At 37.1% G+C, this 24,781-nt stretch overlaps 2 protein-coding genes across 5 annotated transcripts in view; one reads left to right on the forward strand and one right to left on the reverse strand.

Moving 5' to 3' along the window:
- Positions 1-24,781, reverse strand: part of LOC134541257 (gastrula zinc finger protein XlCGF26.1-like) — a 237,742-nt gene that overhangs the window by 64,510 nt on the left and 148,451 nt on the right. The window lies entirely within an intron of this gene.
- On the forward strand, positions 47-24,675 carry LOC134541258 (oocyte zinc finger protein XlCOF6-like). 2 transcript variants are annotated; one of them, XM_063384544.1, is made up of 5 exons: positions 47-106; positions 3,052-3,150; positions 4,077-4,160; positions 12,813-12,927; positions 16,567-24,675. In XM_063384544.1, exons 2-5 carry the CDS (start codon positions 3,124-3,126, stop codon positions 18,183-18,185), a joined length of 1,845 nt encoding a protein of 614 aa, XP_063240614.1. In that variant the 5' UTR covers positions 47-106; positions 3,052-3,123; the 3' UTR covers positions 18,186-24,675. The 2 variants fall into 2 exon arrangements, with proteins under 2 accessions (XP_063240614.1, XP_063240615.1); XM_063384545.1 differs by having other exon boundaries at positions 3,052-3,135.

Raw genomic sequence — 24,781 nt, forward strand, 5'->3', positions numbered from 1 at the left:
TTTTATTGCGCTCGGGTGGCAACCTTAGAAATCAGTACATTCGGACCATAGATAAAGGACTTTGGACAACAAAACTGTGGACGGGGCCTTAACACAATAGTTGCAGGTAAAATTTTAAAGTACAAAACATTGTTTTTGATTTGTAACATGTTGTTAGAAGTTACCGTACTTGCTTAGTATTAACAAATACTTGAAAACAGAATACTGGATTGACCTCAATAACATTGCTGCGTGAGAAACGAGTTATCAATGTTGCCGGCGAAGAGCATACAATTCGGGTACACTCACATCTACAATCAGTAATTTCGGGTACGAGAAGTTTTCAGTTCGGGTGTCAAAATACCTAGTTAACACACACAAATGCGTGAAAAAATATTTCACCATCTTTAACACAATTAGCATATACCCTGTTTTTATATTGTAGTCGATACTGTCGTTGACACAATACTGTTTCCTTGGGGAAGACTACAACTCGCGTAGTTTCGGTTCCCTGACACGTTCGTGCAACTTCACATTTCTCTCAAAAATTGAAACTAAAAAAATCGAAGGGTTAGGTTAGGTCAGTCACAACATGCTTGTTTTCATTGGAAACTTCTGATTTAGCGGCTGAAGTGGCGTTAATACCAAAACGCAAAACTTCGGAAATCTTCGGAAATTCTTGCAGGGAACCGAAACTACGTGAGTTGTAGGCTTCCCGTTTCCTTGATATTAGCTGCAGTTCGATCCATAGACTAAATAAAGTACTGTTCAATCTTTTGGTTCTCGAGATCTTTAGGAATATAGCGTGCTTCGTAGTTTCCCATTACAGTGTTTTACGTCACAGACGTGACATCAGTGAAGTTATTCTTCTTGTGCTGTACTTCGCATGCTTCCTCGCAACAGAACAAACTGGGACTCTTTTGTTTCACGACTCTGATCGGGGACACCATGCATATGCAATCATAAGTACATCAGGATGTGCATCAGCACTGACACGTTCCGGGCTGGGTGCTGCGGTAGCACCAGTTATAGTGTTAACCAATTATGTTAACCTCTTCTGAAATTAACTTTTTTAATTTATAACGAGTCACTGCTGTTTCCAGCCACGTGGCCTTAACCCCCCTTGGGAACTCACCAGACAATTTCAACCTCAAGACAGCCCACAGTTGACATATTTTGAAGTATTTTTATGGTAGCTAACCTGAACTAACATAACCTAACCCAACATATCTTAACCTAAGCTAACCTAACCGACCATTCACACGTTATCACATGTTTGTAATATTTACACCATGGTAAACTACTAACAATTTAAAATTATTTTTTTCAATTTCAGAAATGTGGCTTTCCTTCAAAATTACCAATGTTTTATCTAATCTGCATAAAACTTGTAACTCGAATTTTCTGTAAATGGAATTTAAAATTCAAATCTTTGACGAGTTGATTTTACATAAACAGAGAGCAAAAACCGAGGAGAAAATAAACGAACATACACGAGTGCTGCTTCAGAATGAACTGTTGTGGATCTTGGGTTTTTCGCATTGGTCTGTGTATTTTTTGGAATATTTTAGTCAATAGATGTATTATATTTAGGGGCTTAGCCAAGGGTTTTTTGGGGGTTTTAGGGGTTCAACCCCCCCCCCCCCCCCCCAGCACCAAATCTTTAATTAATTTCTAGAGACCTGCAAAATTCGCGGATTCATTCGGTGGTAGGCTAGAAGTCAAACACATATACCTCTTAGATAATTTTTCTATTGGCTTACTGTTCATCTGGACGAATCTCAACCAGTTATAAACCCTCAAAAAAAGAAGGATCGAATCACACATAAACCAGCTGAGACGACTTACAAGTTGGCAGCCAATGAACTTGCGTTATTAGCCCGAGTGTACAGGGGTATGTGCAGTCTATCCTGTAGGCCATCGAAACCACGAATTTTGCAGGTCTCTATTAATTTCTTATTCATCACTCAAACAACTTTCATATTAAAATTAATAAATTTTTTACCATTACAATATTAAAATTTAAGTACCTAAAACTGCTAAAATAGCACTATTTTACACCTTAAAATCCAAATTTTCCTGGGGGAGGACCTTCGAACCCCCCGCTTTAATACCTTGGGGGGGGGGGGGGGGGGGCGACATGCTTCTCAACACCCCCATACACAAATCCTGGCTACGCCACTGATAATATTACATGCTATCGCAAGTCACAAGTGGTGCTTCGCACCTCCATACATTATTGTAAAAAACATCCTTGTCGAGGGTTTGATGCTTGGGTTTGGATGCACAGTAGGGACTATTGATTTTTTTTTTTTTAATTTTTACTGCATTGCAAAATTTAAATACAAAATGTGCACGTTTCTATATGTGGAGTATCACATTATCAGCCATGCAGTTAAAAAGCAAAAAAAAATCGTGGTGGCTGCATTAGTGCACAGGTATAAATAGTAATATCTTACTTAATAAATATAATAAATTGCTTGACATATCATGTCTGGGTATGTATAAAAGAATTAATGTAATATTTGTAATTCAGATTATCTGAAAAAAATTTTATCAATGTTTGTTTTACTACAAAAGTATATGTAGGTATGTAAAACTAATATGTATGTGTATTTAAAACTGTGTATGTAAAATTGTATGTGTATGTATATATACATACACATATATATATATATATATATATATATAAAACTGTAAATATGTAATGACATGTTCCATAGCCTTATGGTTTCTACCAAAAGAAGGCTCAATGGAACACAAATAAATAAAATTTAAAAAAAAAAAACAGTGAGAATTTATCAATGCTGTTTTCAGCTGTAGTACTGAAATGCACAATTTTCGGAATTGTATTATTTTCCTTATGGATAAGCTACAATATAAGAATTTTACCAGAGTGTTTTTTTTTTTTTTGTTGTTGTTTAATAGGCTTAGTAAATGCTACTACTTTTAATTAAAAGACAAAAGTTATAATGTTGTACATTGACACTTGTAAGGTAGTCGGGAAGTAACACGACTGTTGTTTTCACTTCACTTGTACGCCAACTGACATGTAGTCATTTCTTGTTTCAGGAGGCACTAGAAATTGTGAATTGGGAGTAGAAGCCTTGAAAAGAAGTAGTTATTCCACAAATCAAAGAGGATATGAAGGAACCTGTGAGTACAGAACTAGTATGTATTTTTTCAGACTAGACAGCTCTTTAATTATGGTGGATACTATAAGTCCCAAAGTTGGAAGATATATGTATATATTCAAAACCGGAAAGAAAGTTGAACATAACTAAGAGGTTGTATATGTAAGGTCAGGTACAAAAAATTTGAGTAAAATCTTTGTTGTATTTTTCAACAATCACCAAAACTCACTAATATATATATTTATTGAGATAGCGATCTGCTTGCCACATGATGTGCAACTACGTATAATAGTGTAGCCAGTCTCATATTTTGAAGGAGGCATAAATTTGTTCGCGTGAACTTTACTTTTTAATCATATGGTTTGTGACTAAGTACGAACGAAAGAGTAGTACTACTTCGTGACGTGATATTTACAGTAGCTTTGCAGCATAGTTGATTGTGATGCTATGTATTGTTTGCATGCTAGAGCCAATTGAGACGTATCAACCAACAGTGATTTGTGTTGGGGCTTAAATTAATTGTGCTACAGTTACAGTGCCTGCAACAATGCATGTTTCAAGTACGTAGCACTATACGACCTGAGAGTGCTAAATACTTATAAAATAATCATTAATTCCTAGGCTATGACAACATTGTAAGAATTGTTACAGTTTTTATATTTATTTTCCTGAAAATTGTACGACTATGTTATTATTGTTAGAAAGACTCCCTTTTTTAAAAAATATTTATAATAGAATTTAGACACGTGCACCACTGCCTTAGTGACCAGGCACAAACTAGCTGTTAAACTAGCAGTTTACCACTCAAAATGTATAAAGTATTTCATATGAAATACAGAATGTAAATCTCTCTGGCCAAATGCACAGCAGAAAGTAATATGTTCTTTTCCTGGCCTTGTGACATTTAAATGTCATTCTTCTGAGGCCACTGCTGCTATTTGTGATGCCTTTTATTTCTTCCAGGCAGCGAATGAAGACTTGATGGTGAAGCAGGAGCCCAGTGAGATAGTTTTCCCTCTAATCAAGGAGGAGTCGGTGAATGAACAGGTGAGTAGACTTGGGTGAACAGGACTGTGAACTACAGATGGTTTCAAACCCGGTCCGCTCTCTTGAAGTGTTGGAGTGTCTGTGCCGTACACCTGGTGATGTGTCGTTCCCGGTCCTCAGTCCTCGGTCGTGTTTATGTTCTTAGCGGTTCAACAAGAACCAAGAATTAATTTTGTAATTTGGAAATCATAACAGCCAAACCTTTTCCAGTTAAAGTACCTATAGTACTTGCGGTACTTCGTGGTTGTGGGGGTCACAACTTCACCTGCATTATAGCTTGATCACAGTTTCATAGAGAATTAAACCCATCCTGTTAAACAAAATTCTTAAAGTCTTAGTGTAAGTGGTGAAGCATGGTATGTGTCCGATGCAAGCACGAGCGACAAACAACAGGCTTCCCTTCAAGCCGCCAGTCGACAACACTGTATTTGTTTGTTCCTTATTGTGTATCCAGCTTAGGTAAAAGTTTCATTCGTTTCACGTATCCAAGTTGATCCCTTGGTCCTGTTGGCATGAATCAGTACATTTTGATCCTGTGGTACATAATGCTTGCCGTTTTAATTTAGTACGTCAAAAGGTCCTGAAAATAACATAAACTTGTGAAATGGCGATGAATAGTGATTGATTGTAAGTTGAATACAAAATATATTTTCCTTTTTATTCAACTTAAGATCTTAATTCAGTTTTGATTCACAAGTTTTTGTTGTGTAGGATCTTTCGACAAACAAATTGAAAACAGCAAGCATCATGTAGCACAAGATCAATATTTACAGGATCGTGCCATCAGGATCAAGGAATAAACTTGGATACTTGATACGGAACAATCACACCAGTTTATATAAAAATTTTATCATTCATATTTTTAATCCTTCTGTGTTACCCTTTCCATTTTTCTTAGGGGACATTATTATCCTACTGCATTCCAGTTTTCCTTTCGACACTAGTTTAAAATCTACACTTTAAAATAATCCCCACATTAGAGAACTTTTTTCAAGTGTCGTGGCAAGTTGCAAAATTGTCTCAACCTTGTCGAAATCCGATAAAATCTTTTAACTACTCTTATTAATATATTGATTTTTCAGGTCAAGGGAGATTGACACCACCGCTTTAATAAGGGAATTTAATCTGTTTTTCTAATTTTGATAGGAAATGACTGCTTGTAAGCTGAAATAGTTGTGTACAATATTAAGAGAATAGAATCACATGACAACTATGTATATAATAAGTTTGGAAAAACACTAACCATATTGATGTTAAAAATATTTGACCCAATTTTATAAGAAATTAAAGGAACCTGGATTAAACAGTGTTTCAATAATAAATGGTCCTCAGGTAGTAGTCCAATAAACAGCTCATATGATTAGGAGTAGTCTTGTAGTGTACGACTCTGTAGCAACCCAGGTTACTGCCCTTACCACTTGATAAATATTTTAATTTACAATTTATTATGTAATCTTATAGTACATTATCAATTATCTTCTTACCTCTTGATGTTACTCCTAATATCTATATTGAATACTTTGAATATTTAGAAAGACTACTTTCAACATCTCAAGAAGATATTATAATTCTTGTAGACTTTAATGTTCCCGGTATCTATTGGCTTAATAAACATCCTGCAAACATATCGCATACACATGTAAGTGACATAAGTAGTGGCAATAAATAAAACTTTGTGTGTGATAAAAATCTTTAATTGGACTATCCTTTACGAACCCAAGTCAATGCCATTGGAATCAAGGCAAAACACACACACTATCGTATTTAAGGTGGTGGTTACTAATTTAATAACGAACTTCGCAGTAAAGTGCTCAAAGTTTCCTCTTCATGCTGTTAACCAATGTAAACAATGGAAAATATTTTCATATTACCGTTTCTACAAACTTTGTATCAGCTCTGGGGCTAAACCATTGTAATCACACTCAAACATCTGAAAATCTTCTAGACCTATGCTTCACTAATTTGTCCCATTGTACAGTAACGCAAGCCGTCAAAGTGCTTATCAAAGAATATATATATAATCCAGTTCAAACATCAACATCCAAATGTACACTGTCAATGGTAATACCAACTATTTTTCATTCTTCAGAAATTATAAGGACTTGAACTTTATAACTCTATAAAAAATTATGATTGGTCTCACTTTTATAACTCGTCCAATGTTAATTATCTTGTCGACCAATTAACAAATTGCATAGCAGACAATATCAACACCTTTATGCCTCTAAAAAATAAAAAAATCATTTAAATATCCATTATGATTTTCTAGTGAATTATTTGAGCCTTAAAATCAAAACAAAATTTTCATAAACTTTATAAAAGAAGCAACATAATTTATTATTGCTCACAATTTTCTCATTTTAGCACATTAGTAAAATCCTATATAAAATGTGATAGTATTATTGTTCATAGTCCAGCTCCAATTAATTTTAAGAAAAAACGAAAAATTTAAAACTAATGAAAGATGGTTACTATGAACATTATTCTTTAAAAGTGGATGATAATACTTCCAATGATCCTATTGTGATATCAAATGTATTTTCCCAGTAATTCTCTAGTGTCTGGTAGACACTGGAAAAGTACTGCGAAAAAACATGTCCCCCGACTTTATACCTATGGCTAATATCTCTGAAAGCCTTATATATTGGGGTATTAAGGTCCTAAAAACTTTCAAATCCACTGGCCCAGATGGCATTTCTAATTTTAATTTAAAAGGCTGTTCCCACCTTTTAGTACCTCTTCTTCATCATATCTTTAATACCAGTCTGAAAATTTAAATTTTGCCTGATAAATGGAAAATAGCAAAAGTTATCCCAATCCGTAAACATGGTTCCAAATTAAATGTTAGAACTACAAGCCAATCTCGTTATATTTTCAAAAATTAAAAAAAAAAAAAATTACATTTAAAGTGTTAAAATTTTCAACTTGCAAAACAAACTATCTAACAGTCAACATAGGTTGAGGTCTGGTATGTCCACTACTACCAACTTGCATTTCTTAATCCAATATACAAGGTAGTTCCTAATAGAGGTTCAGGCTGATGCATGTTGTTTTGATTTAGCAAAGGCTTTCGATACAGTCAACCATTCATTGCTACTGAAAAAGCTATCTGATTTTGGTTTATGTGTTAATTATTTGAATTGGTTCTCAAGATGTTTTGACGAGAGATATTATTTTGTGTCTATCAACAATTACAACTATTCCTTGCTCCATGCTTGTCGCTGTGCTGTTACTATTTTCATAATGCACAGAAAGTTATGACTTATTTTAATGATACTATTATTTATAAAGTCTTATTATTTTGATTGTTATTATTATTATTATGAAATTTTATTATTTAATTTGTATATTGTTCGCCCGCAAAAGTTATTTAAATATATTTTTTATTAATTATGTATATCTACGAGAGCTATGCTCTATGACCTGAAATGGACTTATATGGACAGTCAATTGAGTATACCCCTCTAAGGACTAATGAACTTAACGAATAAACGATGATTTTATTCGGGGTATTACTTAAAGAAGTTTTCATTGTTGGAAATTTTCGTTTTAAATTTACCGCATTTTTGTGTTTTCAATTGTATTAATAAGTGTTATTTACAGTATTTATATTGTAAATTACGCTAACCGATTTTGGTTTCGGCCAATGAGAGGCCGTGTTTTAGATGTGAGGCGTCTAGAACGTCTTAATTAAAAGTTTGGTTGTATGAAGGCGTCTGATGCCGACGCAAAGGCGCGAGGCCTATTTTAAATTTGAAATATAGCTAGCTAGATTATGCCATCCGACACTCAGGATGAGCTTAAACGACGTATAAATAAATAATGTGTAAGATTATAAGGGCATATTCTGACGGATATGTTATTAGGAGTGAAAATCTGTAAGTAAAGATCTTGCATTTTGTATCGCCCATAGACATACCCAGCTGTATGTAATTTCGTCGTAAATAACTCCGATTTGACTACAAACTGATTAGTTTTCACGTAAAAGGTGTCAATTATCCTGAACTACGTCATGAATTGTTAGTTCCCAGATTTAAATTATTATTTTATTTTGTGATACCCAGAGGTGAAATGGGAGTACAAGTTTCATGTCTCTACCATATAAACTGAGTTAAGCCAAGGCAAATACGAACCCAAATATAAACATAAATAGTAATCATACAAATTAATTGTGCTATGATTTCAAACATTTTTCTGTTATGTAAGAATGCGTCCGTAAAAACATCATTTGATTTTATTTTCTGAACTTACACTAACAAACTTTTGGTGAACGATTCATGTGTGCTACGTATTTTCCTGATGTTTTAATTTACATAAGCGCATATCCACGAGTCATGTTCAGTATCGTTAGGATTGTTTTTCTGTGATTTTTATCTAATTATATTAATGTTGATTTTTATCTCTACACATATGTTAGTTGTCCCTGATGAATAGCCATTTTATTCTTAATAATAAAAACCTGAATTTTATCCCTATGTGTTGATATATGTTACCTAGCTACCTGTGTCCAAGAGTGTGTGTTTTATGATAAATAACATTTTATGCATGTTTCTAAGGGTCAGAGTACAAGAGCATAACAGTACCATTGACACACACATATATATGTATATATATGTATATATATATATATATATATTTTTTTTTTTTTTTGAAAAATAGTGACAGCCAGTGTATATTGTCCCGACAACACACACACAACAAAAGGTTCTATTTATAAATCGACGAGTACTATTAATGGTACTGGCGCCAGCAGTAAGAATACACCAACAAGTTTAGCAGCAGTACAGTATATCGCAAACCTAAACTATTGTTTTTTTTCCTCTATCTGTGTTTAATTTGTTTTTTTATTGCCCTTTTTTTCAAGTATATATATTTTACAGACTTGAAACTTCACAGTAATGTTCCTTATGTTACGCAGGATGACATTTCCGAAAATTAGATCCCATGGGTGGTTAAAACCAGGCAACAGTGGGTACTTTGTCTGCATGAGAACAGGATTTTGCATTGTTCATGCCTTCTACGTCTCCATGGCAACGGGCATCGCGCGGCAGTGGCGTACCCACAAGGAGGGGCATGTATAATGAGCGGCGCAAGAGTAATCTGCCTGTAGACTGCCGTAGCGAAGTACGGGTACATCAGTTGTACGTTGCGTGCACGAGTCTAGAAACCATCGGTACTATTCATTTTCTCTCAGGTACATTATACAGCATTGTAATAAATTTTCACTGATTTTTTTTTTTTTTTACTGTTACCTACTGTAAATGGGAGATGTGGCTTAATTTTTTTCCATTATTTTAGCCGTGCGAAGCCGGGTCGGCAGCTAGTCTTATCATACACTCATTACGAATGTTAATAAACTTGACATAATATCCAATTTATAACTCTAGTAATTTTTACATACCTGTCCGTAATATTTTAACATATATATGAATTTATATGTTATCTTTAAATAATTTTTAAATTTTGTTTCCAATATTCCAATTTATACTTATTGTTGTAATATATCTGTCCTTAAATTTAATGTTCATATAATCATGTATTTGTTGTGCTAGGCCACTGTATGTGGCAGGCGTGACCGTGTGTTGGCCAGCTGTGGTGTGCACCGGCTGTGGATTCCCCTGGGGTAGAGCGTGCATGCTCTGGTGCCACCGAGGTACATGTGCCTTGTGCCCCAGGCTGTTGGTGGGCATGTTGCAGAGTCTGTCAGGCCACTGAGGCCGTGCCCCATGATTGGCTGGTAGTTTATATTTGTAATTTTTGTGATTGTTTCAAAAAAGTCATCACCAGACCACGTGGTTTTTTTCTGAATGTAATGTTATTTTTATTATTTTTTTCTTTTCAAAAAAAAGCCTTTCTATAAGGGGTAAGAAATAATATCCTTCTGTGGTTTGGTAAGGGCTGTGCTGTGATTGTCTGGAGGGTACGCACCTGCGGCGTCCGTCGGCCAGATGCGGTTGCGTAACCTCTTTCATTAGTCACTGCCTAGACGAGGTACCGATAGGCCGCGTGTTGGGAAGTGGCTCACTAATTATGAAGTTGTGTAGTTGAAGAGAGCATTTCGCGGCTATGTGTGCCGGAAATTAGGTATTTCGGCACTTTTTTTTATTATTATAAACTTAAATTATTTTTGGAAATTTTATTTTCTATATAATTTGGTTACAAAAAGGGTGATTTACACTTTGTTAGGCTGGTGTACTCCACTTAGTTAAACTTTGCGCCAGTGGACCGAGGCACCTTTTCTCAGGGACCAATCTGATCTTTTGCAAGTCTAAGACGTCGTTGGCAGCCCGGTTGACATTTCTCCCGCTTACAGTCACGTCCGGGATTTGTAATATTATTTCCCTGCATGACTAAATTTGCGTACAACAGCTCTGGACGAGTTGTTACCACTTCTCAGAAACGAGCTTAGAACAGCTATTCCCGTCACGCATACGTCTTAGGTTCACTCATAGAAAGTGACGTTAGGACGCTCGTTCCCAGCCTCGTTGCGTTTTTTGTCCACCTCCACCCCCCTTAGTTCTCAGAATTTAGCCCAGGATCATTGCCCTGACGTGAACCCGCCAGGCGGTGGCCGACTTCAAGGATGTTTTGCCATAGAAAAAATATGTGCAAAGATGGACCACCCACGACATCTAGTGGCAGAAAATGTTACTTCTGCTCTTGTCGCCAGCGAGTGGAGCTGACGCCCGCAACACCTAGTGGCGATTTTGCTAACCTCCTTCTTTCCTTCCCCTTTAGGCCGCCAGAGAGCAGCACCGCTGCGCCATAAGGCCCTATGCTTCCTACTCGCGTCCAGTAAAAGTGGATCGTATGTAGCTCTCTGTGCCCACTGGTAGAGAGCGCAGTGGTCGCCCCTCGACGCAACAACTGAAGGTGCAGTTGCGCTCACCTCTGTCACCTCCGGAAGTTTTGGGCCCAGAGCCGAACCTTCCCCCTCCTTTCCCTAGGGTCGAGCGCCCGTTTTAATTAGGAGTTTGTCCGCCATTGCTAGACTTTGACTTCCGATACTCACCGCGTCATCCCGGCATCTCCTCTGTTAAGAGGCTTTTTCGCGGCAACGACGAACTCTTCCTTCAATTTAGGGATGTAATGATCGGTGTTAAGGGATGTGATCCCAGTTTCTAAATTTAGTAGTAGCCAGTCAGTCGTTGTAATTAGGCAACAATAATGTTTTAGTTTACATTTTATTAATTTGTTTATTCTTCCTTAAATCATGGTTTCTGCCGCGTCATCCACGCTATTCTTGGTCCGCGCCTTTCGGATGTCGGCGCAAGGCATTTCCTGAGACCAGGAGCTACACCCTGTTTGGTGAGTACTTCGGTCTCTTTTCCATCCCCGAATTCTTGTTTGTTGGCCTTTTCCCTTTTCGCGCAGACTGTGTTTCACTGTCTGGAAGCAGGTCTAATTCATCGGAATTTGACTTGTGTTTGAGACAGGGTCCAACATTTGGGGGCCGAAATTGCACCCATCATGTTGTCCAGGACCTCGAGCTTCGAGTCTCTTTAAGAAGAGCTTCCTCCCGGCCAGATGTCCAACCTTGAAGCCCCGGGTGATATTTAAAATATAACTTCTCCCTACAACCAACGAAAGAACTTATTTAAATGTCATTTTTTTGTTGTTGTTAAAAGTATAGTATAACGTGTGTTAATCATATCTGGCCGGCCCCCTTTTAATAACTTTAATTAATTGTTAATACCCTTTTATGGTGAAACTAAAACAAATGGTTAACATATTTATTTTAATACTTTTTAAATAAACCAGGAAACCTATAGACCAATCTACTTATGTAGTGATTTATTTATTTATCATTTACCTATATCTATTTAAACGATCCACTAGCTGCCCAGTTGCTTGTGTGCAGGGAGTATCAAATTGTCTTGTTCACCACCTCGTGCCACCTCTGGTAATACTTGTATTTTTCATTATAATTTTGCTCAGCTGTTTCCTAGGCTTTTTATTAAATTAAATTAATATAATTTTAGGGCACGAGGGGTGTTCTTATGGTCAGAGCGCTACCGTATAAAATCAACCTTTCGAACATTGAAACTAGAATTTTGAACCACAGTCGTCAGTAATCGCCCACAATAAGGCTCGGGCAATCATGGCTTTTTTCTGAGGACGTATTCCTGAAGGTTCATACCGTGAGTTTGTGTGCAACCACGGGACATCATTAGGAACTTTCATATAAATTAACCTTTTTTCAGTACCTGAAACCAGTCAATGTGTTTTTTATTTTGAAAATAGGGAAGATGTTATGTATGTAAGTTCTAGACTCTAAATGTACTGACTTTTGTGGTCACAAGATGGCAGCCACAATGACTGTAAATTTCCTACGAGCATCAATAAAAATACCTTAAAATCAGTCGGTGTCCGAGAGACGTTATTTCACTAAATTTATCTATGATTGTAACATTTCTTCTGGAACTTCAATAGTTTTCTGCGCCCAGATCATTTTTTTTTTGCAAGTGTTTTATGCATGTCCACTTCAGACAGAATTTTGAGCTATTTGAGGAGGTCTGGGGTGCGACAACTCATATTGACAGGTGTGCTGGTAGTCTTGTAGTGTAACAGTGTACTACTAATATTACTAATATCGGCAGGTGTGCTAAGACGTCCGGTGCTGGGGTGACATGGCTGGTGGTTGTGTTGCAGTGTGAAGATAGCTGGCAGCCAGAACCCGGCAGTTCCTCTGCCAGCCAGGACTACACTCTGTGCAAGCAACAAGTGAAGGAGGAGATAACTATAGAAGAGCACCCTATAGCTGCATGTAATTGCAATACTCTATTGGGATATTGTGGAGAAACCAGAGAAAAATTTGAGAGCCAGCAGGAATTTGTCTATAAAGTGGGAAAAACGTGTATAACTACAGGTTCTCCCTACTTAATGAGTTATTTATGCCACTTGTAACTCTTATTTTCACTTTTTGAGCTTATTTGAGATCTATAGCCCTTGCCCTTGCCTTACATGCATACCTAAGTTTATATTTGTATCTCATATGCCGGAGTCTCAACATCGGGTTTGAGGAATAAACTAAATCTTATATATAAAAATAATGTTGTGAGTGTGTGTGTATCTGTGTGTGTCTTTGTTCGTGTGTGTGTATGTCTATGTGTCTGTGTGTCTCTCTCTGTGTCTCTGTCTGTCTCTCCCTGTGTGTTTGTGTGTGTGTGTCTATGTCAGTGTGTGTCTGTCGTGTGTTTGTGTGTATGTGTCTGTGTCTGTCTGTGGGTGTCTTACCACTGGACCTACTCTTTAGTTTGGTTCCAGTGGGGTCCTAGAGTTTGGGTTTTTCACCGGCTCAAGTCCATCTCTAAATTCAACTAAATTTACATCCTTCCTTCTTGAATGGACATGAATGCCACATGTCTCTCCAGCCGGCTAACCTTTGAGCCGACACCTCTTCTCCTCGCTTATAGTCATCGCCAGTGAACAGTCAACAATATCGGTTATTTTTAAATTATAAATAGTTAATAAAAAAATATTAATTTTGTTTTCCAGGCATAACTAATAAATTTGCAATCAATACGTTTTGACGGACGGGGCCCTAGTAACTTTGCTCTGTGTATTTTGTAACTCTTGAAACTATCAAAAGAAAAATGAAAACCATAATTAACAATAAAAAAAGTAAGCTTTAGGCAAACCACTTTGTTTTTTATTTCTTCAAACATGATTTTTTTTTTTACTTCATCTTGTGAAAAGTAAGTTTACTTTTTTGATGTTTATCCCTTGTTTTCTTCTGAGTATACTGTAGTGTCATTGGCCCACCCAAAGCAGCTTCCAGTGTTTTTATAACCAAAGTAAAATAAAGCTCTCTTTAACTACACAAGAGCAGTAACAACATGTACATATATTTATATATGACTTCAGAATCACACAATGCCACAGTAAGATAATTTTATTAACCAACTAATTCCATTGTTAATGCCCTCTTCTCATTAGTGCACATTAAAGAAGGCCCACTAAATAAGTTAAATTTTTGTTTCCAATAAGTTTTGTGAAAGCTGTATAATCTTATTTTTAAATGTGTTTTAAAACACCTAATTTTTGATTTAGCATTAGTTAAAATATTTGCCATCAGAAGCTGGTGTAACACTAATAATAACTAAAGATTTTTTTGTAAGATTTAGAGAGCAACTTTTCAAATACTCATATTACAAAGCAACAATCAGACAAATTACATGGTACATGGTCAAACAAAGTTGCACATATTCACTAAGAGTTATGATCAGACATTAGCCCTGCAACTCAAAGGGCAAAACCCTAGTAAATTATGCCAAAATGCCTGGAACGTGGCATGAGGGGCCCCGGCGTACGAAACTTGACGAACGAAATAACTGAACAAAGAAAAAATTAGGCAAATAGTTAAACCAAATTAAAAATCCTTTTAGTTGGCTGAAACGATCAATTTAGACAAAAGGTTACATAAATGTTGAACTTTACGTTACGAGGTATGGCCACCACATACCGGACAAAACCAGCAACGTTCTGCCATGACTCACCTCCTACACACGCTTGCTGCAGCGCGGGACAGTGTTAACGCAGCTTAATACAACACTGATTAGGAAGAGCTCAGTGCCATTACCTTATTCAAGCACCCATGTGCAGACCACAGATAAAAACCAGAAAAGGGAGGATAAAAGGGAAGAAAAAAGAAGGCAGTAGGTGTTATGGAGTGTGAAGAGGGAAAAATACTTATATGCTGAGAAATAGTGTTGAATCTGCTACTCTTCTATGCTCACCCGGTCAAGTGTTTTGCTTTATTTATTTAGTTGAATGTGTTTTTAATATCTGTGGCATTGCCATGGTTATTTATGAGAATTTTAAGCCTTGTGCTAGTAAAGAAACAAAAAAAAAAAGGTTTGTAGAAAGTAAATTCAAAATGTTTGTATTGAAACTGTTGATGAACAGAACGGTGTGTGTGAAGTAAATGTATAATGCATTTATTATAGTTTTAGTTTTAACATTTAAACATTAAAACATACATTTTAAATTCTATATGACAGTGACAGCTCTAATAATTATCTGCAGAACAAGTGAAATACGTGATATTTTTCCTCAAAATAGAACATATCATTCTAAATAACAACTTGCTAGTGCTGCATTACTTTTTTCTCTAGTATGAAATGAATTGTATTAAAATAACTGTTGTTTGGTAATATACATATTAATGATTATTAATTAAATTCATATATTTTTTTAAGTTATTTTTGACAAAAATGTTACACCAAATATAGTTAAGAAAATGAAGTTTACCTGCTAAAATAGTGCTGTGATATTTGGTAACTGAATCAGTAATCTGTGGTTATGAGTAGAATAGTTATTAAAGTCATATCTGTGTAGCACTTGTTAAAACATAAGCATATTTTGATATTAATGACGCTGATACATTTACATACAGTGTTCAAATGGATTCATGGCTAAGAAAAATCCAGTGCTCTAAAATTTGTAACTTGAGTTAAGGGTGTATGACCCGTTCCAGGTCATGATTTTAGATTTATATTAATCACTGATCAACTTTTAGACATTTTCAATCGTTTAACTTTTACTAAATGAAAAATATATATAGTTGCCTACTTTTTGCATAATTAGCTGCCAAAGTTACATTTTTAACCTTTTTGGGTTGTACAAATAACGAGAATTTAATTTATTGCAGAACTGAAACTTTTTAGGATTAACTGCAATGCCACTGGCTACTTCAAGAAATGGTTTGCATTTCTATCACAAAAACTCATTTCATGTTTCTTGGCTGTCAAGATCATACAAATTTTGAGAATTTTGAAATGTCAGGTAAAATTAATTAATATTTTCTGAAAGAAATGCAAACCATTTCTTGAAGTAGCCAGTGGCATAGCAGTTAATCATAAAAAGTTTCAGTTCTGCAATAAATTAAATTCTCCTTATTTGTACAACCCAAAAAGGTTAAAACTGTAACTTTGGCAGCTAATTATGCAAAAAGTATGCAACTATATATATTTTTCATTTCATGAAAGTTAAACGATTGAAAATGTCTAAAAGTTGATCAGTGATTAATATAAATCTAAAATCATGACCTGGAACGGGACATACGCCCTTAATACTGGTAAATTGCTTCACAAAGTTGTTTATAACCAGTCTTTAAATCCTGAAAACATAAAACAATAATAATAATGCAATAATAAATAGAAAATGATTTATTTAATTTTATTCAAAAGACTTTTAATAAATAATAAATTACCATTCTATATGTCTGTGTGTATGTGTTGGTGGGAGAAATTTTAATGTAAATATCTTCTTTAAGAATTTTTACATGTTAAACAGCAAAAAATTAAATTATTTTAGAAAGACATCATTTTTATCCTTTAATAATATTTATTATTATTCATTCTACTTGCTATAAATATTTGAAATGTTCTTGTTTCTGTTCTAGCCACAGCAGCTGGATGGAATGAACCACACAGCTGTGTGGGTTACCATGGCAACACTTCATCAGGATGCATGGGCCACAGATCCCAAGACTCACCAGACACCTGCATCTTATTCAAGAGAGAAGTGACCAACACTGACTGCACAAAATTATCAAGCTGCACAACAAGTTACCTTGGATATACTGATAACTGTGTTAGCATACAGGATAGTTCATGCACTTATACACCAACAGTGCAGAACACTAATAAACATAGAGGCAAACAACCTTTCACATGTCAAATATGTTTTGCAAAGTTAAGCTGTTCTAGTCATCTGAGACGACACACTCGTCTACACTCTGGAGAAAAACCTTTCTCTTGTCCTGTATGTACTGCTAAGTTTAGACAGGCTAGTAATCTGAAGCAGCACTCTCTTTCACACACTGGAGAAAAACCTTTCTCTTGTACTGTATGTGCTGCTAATTTTAGCCATGCTAGTAGTCTGAAGCAGCACTCTCTTACACACACTGGAGAAAAACCTTTCTCTTGTACTGTATGTACTGCTAAGTTTAGCCAGGCTAGTAGTCTGAAGCAGCACTCTCTTACACACACTGGAGAAAAACCTTTCTCTTGTACTGTATGTGCTGCTAATTTTAGCCATGCTAGTAGTCTGAAGCAGCACTCTCTTACACACACTGGAGAAAAACCTTTCTCTTGTACTGTATGTACTGCTAAGTTTAGACAGGCTAGTAGTCTGAAGCAGCACACTCTTACACACACTGGAGAAAAACCTTTCTCTTGTACTGTATGTGCTGCTAATTTTAGCCATGCTAGTAGTCTGAAGCAGCACTCTCTTACACACACTGGAGAAAAACCTTTCTCTTGTACTGTATGTACTGCTAAGTTCAGACATGCTAGTAGTCTGAAGCAGCACTCTCTTACACACACTGGAGAAAAACCTTTCTCTTGTACTGTATGTGCTGCTAATTTTAGCCATGCTAGTAGTCTGAAGCAGCACTCTCTTACACACACTGGAGAAAAACCTTTCTCTTGTACTGTATGTTCTACTAAGTTTAGACTGGCTAGTCATCTGAAGCGGCACTCTCTTACACACACTGGAGAAAAACCTTTCTCTTGTACTGTATGTACTGCTAAGTTTAGACAGGCTAGTAATCTGAAGCAGCACTTTCTTACACACACAGGAGAAAAACCTTTCTCTTGTACTGTATGTGCTGCTAATTTTAGCCATGCTAGTAGTCTGAAGCAGCACTCTCTTACACACACTGGAGAAAAACCTTTCTCTTGTACTGTATGTACTGCTAAGTTTAGACAGGCTAGTAGTCTGAAGCAGCACACTCTTACACACACTGGAGAAAAACCTTTCTCTTGTACTGTATGTTCTGCTAAATTTAGACTGGCTAGTCATCTGAAGCGGCATTCTCTTACACACACTGGAGAAAAACCTTTCTCTTGTACTGTATGTTCTGCTAAGTTTAGACTGGCTAGTCATCTGAAGCAGCACTCTCTTACACACACTGTAGAAAAACCTTTCTTTTGTACTGTATGTACTGCTAAGTTTAGCCGGGCGAGTCATCTAAAGCAGCATGTTCGTAAATATTCTGGAGAAAATGCTTTCCAGTAAAGGGAATGTTTGTTACATTAGTATCCTTGGTAATCTTAACTTTATGCTATACATATGCTCTATTATAACATCTCAAATTTAATATATATATATATATACAGGGCTAGATTTTAAGGAATATTTTAACCTGCCCAACGGACAGGTGTAATCGAAAATTTGCCTGTCCGCCATCCAATTTGCCTGTCCGCTGTTTTACCCAAATAAAAAAAATTTCAAAGTCGCAGAGAAGTGAGAAAAAAGGATTTTTGCTATATTTTGCACCTATTTTTATCACACACTTAACATCCTTATTTAATCATCATTTTCAGACAAGTCACTGTCCCAATTACTTGGCTGAATCTGTCTTGAACATCTTCGATAAGGAGTCTGAAAGGGTCGACGTTTTCTCTGAACATTATGATACCAGAGATTTATTGCTGGTGCTGGATCAAACTCACTTTCAGAAGGTGACTGTATTTGAACACGCATGAGGGCAGACAGTGTATCATCATTTAGACAGTTTCGCCAGTCTTACCGTGTCCTCTGTAAACAAGTAATGTTTATTTTTTGATGCAACAGTTGACAGGCGAATTTTCAAGCAGTCGCAGTCACTGCGGCCACTGTCAGCTGCATCTGGAGTACGCCGTGAAATGTTAACCACACGAAAACGCTTTTCTGTTAACAAACTATGTTAAAGTAGAGCAAGGAATTAGTAAAGTCGCGATTTATAATGACAATAAATTTAAAAAATTATATTTTGAAAGTATACAACGGTAAATTACGTAATTGTTGACTGTACTGCAACGAAATTAATATTAAAACATGGCAACAAAAACAAACATCATCGGTGTGAGACGTTTTGCATCTCTAGCATACGAATACGACTATGTTACGTGAATCATGACGTGAACGTAAGATTTTAAGAATTATGATTCAGAAGATTTCAGCACGGTTTGTACATAACCTACTTTTTTTTTTCCGCGGTATACAATAGCCAGAGTCTTGTCACAAAAGAGCAGCCATTATTGTTTATTTATAGATATTGTCAAAGACGTTTTATTTGCGGTCGCGGTCGCATAAATGTTATTAATCACCTCTGCTGCATTAGTGCGTGCGAATAACCTCGGCGTCACAAGTTGCACCTGTCCACCGGACAGTTGCCTTTTTTATTTTGCCTGCCCGGACGAGATTTTGCCTGTCCCGGGCAGGCGGACAGGCGCTAAAATCGAGCCCTGTATGTGTGTATGTGTGTGTGTGTGTGCACACACACACACACACACACACACACACACACACACACACACACACACACACACACACACAGAGTAGAACCCCGATTTTGCGAACACGGATTTAACGAAAACAGCGATTTAACGTAAAGGTTTTCAGGAACCATCAAAAAACATCAATTTATTAAAATAATAATATAGATTTCCAAAAAATGTAAGTAAATTGTAACGGAAACTTATTAAAAAATACACTCTGTGGTGTCAGTAATAGAATGGAGGTACTATATATTAATATGTGCCTTTGTATCATCTGTCCAATCACAAAAAATAAAAAAAATTGTTCAAATTGCTTATAAACCCCGGGCGCTGTAACTGAATTGCGTAGGTGCGTGCCATTGCGCGCGCCTGGATAGATAGACTGTCCGCGACACATGACGTCATGAAGGGTTTCTTTGTCCGCATCCCCCTCCCCCTACCTTGTCCCTGGCTTGACTCACCGCGTTATCTTCCAATCACGCCCGCATAGTAACAGTGCTAATCACACGTTTCCAAATATTCCTTTTCCCATCCTCCAGGTTTTTTCAACTTGTGAGCACGTCACACCAATACGGCATTATAATTATTTTCAGTAAGAGCTTAGTGCGCGGTGTTTAGTTTTTTGAATACATTTTTTATAAGTGCTGTTCGGACTTCGATGTTTTGGAGTAGATAATCACAGCGACAGACCGACAGGATGCGCTCCCACCCTTGCCGTCAGCGATGTTTATTTTGACAGCTCAAGCAGTTATCTTTCCCACGTCCATTCGCAGCGTAAAAAAAAAAACACGGGGGGATTGCAGATGGAAAAGTAACTATGCATTAAATCAGAGGAGAGGCGTGAGGTTTACATGAGGGAAAGCAACAACTCTGTTCACCCCAAAACATCGGGGGGGGGGGGGGGGGGGGGGGGGGGGGTGATCCGGGGGCCCTCCCCCGGGAAAATATTCATTTCAAGGTACAAAAGGGTGCTATTTAAGTCGTTTTCTTAACTGAAAATTGACTGTTCCACAGGTAGAAAATTTGACATTTTTTTAAAATGATAAACTATTTTTGAAAAATAATAATGTTTGGCATACATTATTCTGATAATAAAATACCTACTCTACATTATTTATATACTAAGTGGGAGTGTAGTATCATCAATATCTGGTACAAAATATATAAACAGACAACACATGGCAAAGTAAGTACTTAAAATAAAGAGAATAAGCTCATAAAAATGTACTAGAATAGTAAAAATTAAATGTTGGTATTTTTTGTACCAACACGAAAAAAAACTATCTTCATACGTATTCAGAAACTCTGTTAACTGGTACGTGGTTATTCACAGTCACTTCAGCGAGATTGCTACTCTCGAGTTGGGCTCCCGTATCCGCCACCCGCGGGACGCGGTCGGTAGAAGATGGCGCTGCTAGGCCGCCTCCCGTACGCCCACAAATCCCCCACGCACTGCCAGCCTTTGGTTACCCAATAGGGCGCAGGGAACTCCCAGCCAACAGCCCGCGACAGAGATGCGCGCGCCCCGAGAGACGACCGCCGACTGAAACGCGACCTCGCCACCTGCCCTGCCGAACTGTGGCGGACATAGCCGAAGCAGTCGGCGGAAGAATTCCACCGTCTGCTTCGGCCATGTTCGCTTGAGTTCGGCAAGAAAGCGCTACCTTCGTAGCTTCTACCACATGTTTTTACAGCCAATCCCCTCCTCGAACCTTTGTACCATGCCACCCCCCTTCCGAGAGGAAACTACTGCGGCAGCCTTTCTGCTGAAAGCGGTCCTACCAGCGCTTCTAAACCTAGCAACGCTTCTAAAACAGCATGTTTTGTGTGTCAACGAGTTCTTTTCTTATAGCGCACAGTGCACAGTATTGGGTCCCAAGAAGATAGTGTAAAAAATACATACACCTAACTGCACTAGCAGAAGTAAAATACTATTCTGAATAAAATATTTATTTAAAAAATACATTGTCTGCAAACTGCCTGGGCAAGCACATCTTGCCTTGCTTGCCCTGACGAGACACCACTGATTAAAAAAAATATATTTACGGCCCTGCTAAATTTTTCTATTCAATAAAATTCGAGGTATTAGTGATTTTTCAGCAGAAACTGCTGTGTGACTAATAAACAAATTGTATCATAATAACTTAAACTTATAAAGTATTTATTAACGGCGAAGGACAGTCATATAAGCCCATAAAAATATTTATTTTACAGAGAATGGACTATACAACCTGGCTTTTGCCGCACTCGGTGTGGGAGGGGAGGAGGATGCTGACAGTTTCTCACGCAGTAGTTTGTAATAAGGGAGGGAATGTGTTGAAATGTTAGTTGATAAAAAAAGGGGGGGGGGGTGTTTTTACATGGTTTGTAGCTCTGGGAGGGATAAGCCTTGAAGAATTAGCAGGGGATGGAGAGGTAAGCGTCACGTCACATGACGTCAAGCCGCCGCTACCGCCAGCCTGGCCGGACGAGTTTCTTACGCACTCGCAGAAGCTACCACAGCGGCTTTTCGTGTGTGCGGGCGGGTAAGATAACATGGCAGCCGAGACGGCTTTTCGTGTGATAGTGGAAACGCCGAGCTCTGCTAGACACTGCCGCGTGCATCGGAGGGATTCTACTGTACATGACATTATTTACTGTTTTTGGATATCGGCTTTGTTACGTTTTTTTGACGATTCGTTTATGTTACTGGTATTAGAACTGGACTAAACTGGGACACGGGCGGTGGAGCTTTTATTTTTTTTCCGCTAAGCTCGCGTCTATTGGCTGGCTGCTGATGGAAGGTCACGAGTCTGGGCTGAGCGTTGAGTGAGTTATACAGCGCATGCACAGCTAAGCGAACAGAGAGAGCCAGCCGGCGGCTACACCGCGCCGTAACAACAGCTGACTGAGTAATTAATTACCTTTCTCCGCGTACGGCACGCTATATCTATCAATTTGCGGCCATTTTTTTTTTTTAATTTTTTACTGTGACGCAATGTGTATGTAGTTTGTATTTGTTATAAACGCTGCAGGTTGCGACTGTATTTTAATAAACTTTAACATATTTCTTACACTTTTCATATATTTTTTTGCCTAATTTTTCACGGTTTCTGAAAATCTGTACGTACGACTGAGGTGTACGTACGAACCGGGGGCCGTACGAGCGAGATCAAAAACGTTTAAGATGGAAAGTTGACAAAGTCTGAGATAGCACGACAGCACAAGATATCGGCGTCGACCCTGTCTACGATATGGAAACGTAGGGACGCGATTATAGGTGCGGGGGTCATTGAAAATCGGTAAATCGGATTTAACGAAACATCAATTTAGAGTAAACATTTTCGGTAACCATAGCACATTGTTAAATCGGGGTTCTACTGTGTGTGTATGTGTGTGTGTGTCCGTGTGTGCGTGCGTGCGTGCGTGGGTGTGTATATACGGCTAGAAATTAACGGCTTCTGTGGGTTTTAGAGATAAAGTTATGATAAGTTATTAAAAAACAGCAGTATAATTTTTTTTCCAAGGTGATCAAAACCGAAGAATTTTCAAGGAAAATATATTTGTGGTTTTTGCAATGTTCGTATGGACTGGATGCATAGGTAGAGCTTATGTGTTAATATTAAACTAAATATATGAAACAAAAAACTAGACTGCAAATTTATTGATACTGGTGGGGAGAGAGAATGGTATCAGAAATAATCAACTAAAAAAACGTAATGGGCTATGAAGTAAGGCATGAGCATAATCAGAAAATTTGCAAGGGCATTGGTTATAAGTGTGTGACTCTTGAAACTAGGTACCTCAGATAAACACAAAATAAATAAATATAGTTTATATTATTTGTTATTTAAATTACATTACAAATTTGGTTATACTCTTTATTCTATTAAGTTGTTCCTTCCTCAGTACAATTAAGTTTTAATTATGATTTTGAATATTAGGTTAGCTATAATTGGTAATACATAACCAATCGTTCAAATGCATCCAAAGTATTTTTAATGTAGTTAACCGAGTCTAACTAACTGTCATCACTATTTTTAATGTAGCCAACCTATTTCAACTTATTATGATATCACACTTATTGTAACATATAAAAGCTAACCTAACCATGCAGAGTTTTAAATTACTAGTGACGAACTGGAAAGATTGGAAATGTTGGGGAGTAAAATTGCAACTTATAATATTTTGTTCTTTAAAAGAGGTTTTCCTTCAGACCTACCATAAATTAATTTCAATAGTGTGAGTTCTACCGAATAAGAACATATTTTAGGTGCGAATGTAGTTCTTTGCTATTGTTTTCTTCGAAGAAACATGTTTTATTCTGTAATTATTAATTTCATTTTGGTATGTTTTGCATTTTACTATGAAAGTGGGGTGATTTGAACGGCACATACTACCTTCTTTCCCTGCAGAAAAGGTGTCGACAGCAATTTTTGCAGCAGGATTGGTTGTGTCTGATAGGTCAGGGAAATTTGTGAGTTCAGGTGTGGAAAACCTGGAAAAGTAAGGGAATTCTGGTATTCCAATCTTATAGCAACCATGATTTATCAATTACTGTATTGTTCGGGTGTTTCCTGTATAATATATTTTTTGTGAGGGGAAAAATATTTAGTGTTCACTTCCTCGGGAGGCAGTTACTTTTTTTTTTTTTCCAGGTAATTGTCGCAACCAATCAGAATAGACTTTGTAATATCTTGTTTTGTTCCTTACTTTTATGCCTAGATGTAAGAGTAAAGTACTGCATGTAGTGTTGTGTCCTTGCATGGAGAAGCTGTGCGGATGGACGGAGCTATGCGGCTACCTCTCCTGCGTGTTTGGACGCAGTTGTGTCGCTTCTTTAGTGTCGGCTCGAATGTTGATAGGTTAACGTCGTGTCGTTCAGAGGCTCAAAGCCATAAGTTGAATGTAGCTAAGAGACAATTTTACGTCTACAGATCCGAGCTGTGCCATGTATCAACCTTCGTTTCGGAACCAAGAACTAGAATATAGTTTTGACCGTAGATGTCGCCGTGAGTCCATGTTACTATCGTAGTGTTATGTAGACGTTCATCGCATGGACTTTATTTTCCTTGTAGGTACGGTGGATGCAAAGTGCGCCCGGAATTAATTAAGTTGTTATTTTTCTGCTAGAATTTTACATTGTGTTGTGGCCATCATGAACGGGAAAAGTAGGTTTTTTTTAATAACTGTGTGTAACATAATCAAAATTGTGTTATGATGGATATTGTGTGTATCTTCAATGATGGTAAATAAATTTTCAAAAATATAAGCTTTTTTTTTATTAATTTTCATTCTTGTCCTAAGCAAACAGTAAAATAATATATGTGTACGTTTATATGTACATAGTAAGAGATATTCGTCTATTCGGTT

The sequence above is a fragment of the Bacillus rossius genome, chromosome 18 (assembly GCF_032445375.1).
Source record: "Bacillus rossius redtenbacheri isolate Brsri chromosome 18, Brsri_v3, whole genome shotgun sequence".
Lineage (NCBI taxonomy): Eukaryota > Metazoa > Arthropoda > Insecta > Phasmatodea > Bacillidae > Bacillus > Bacillus rossius.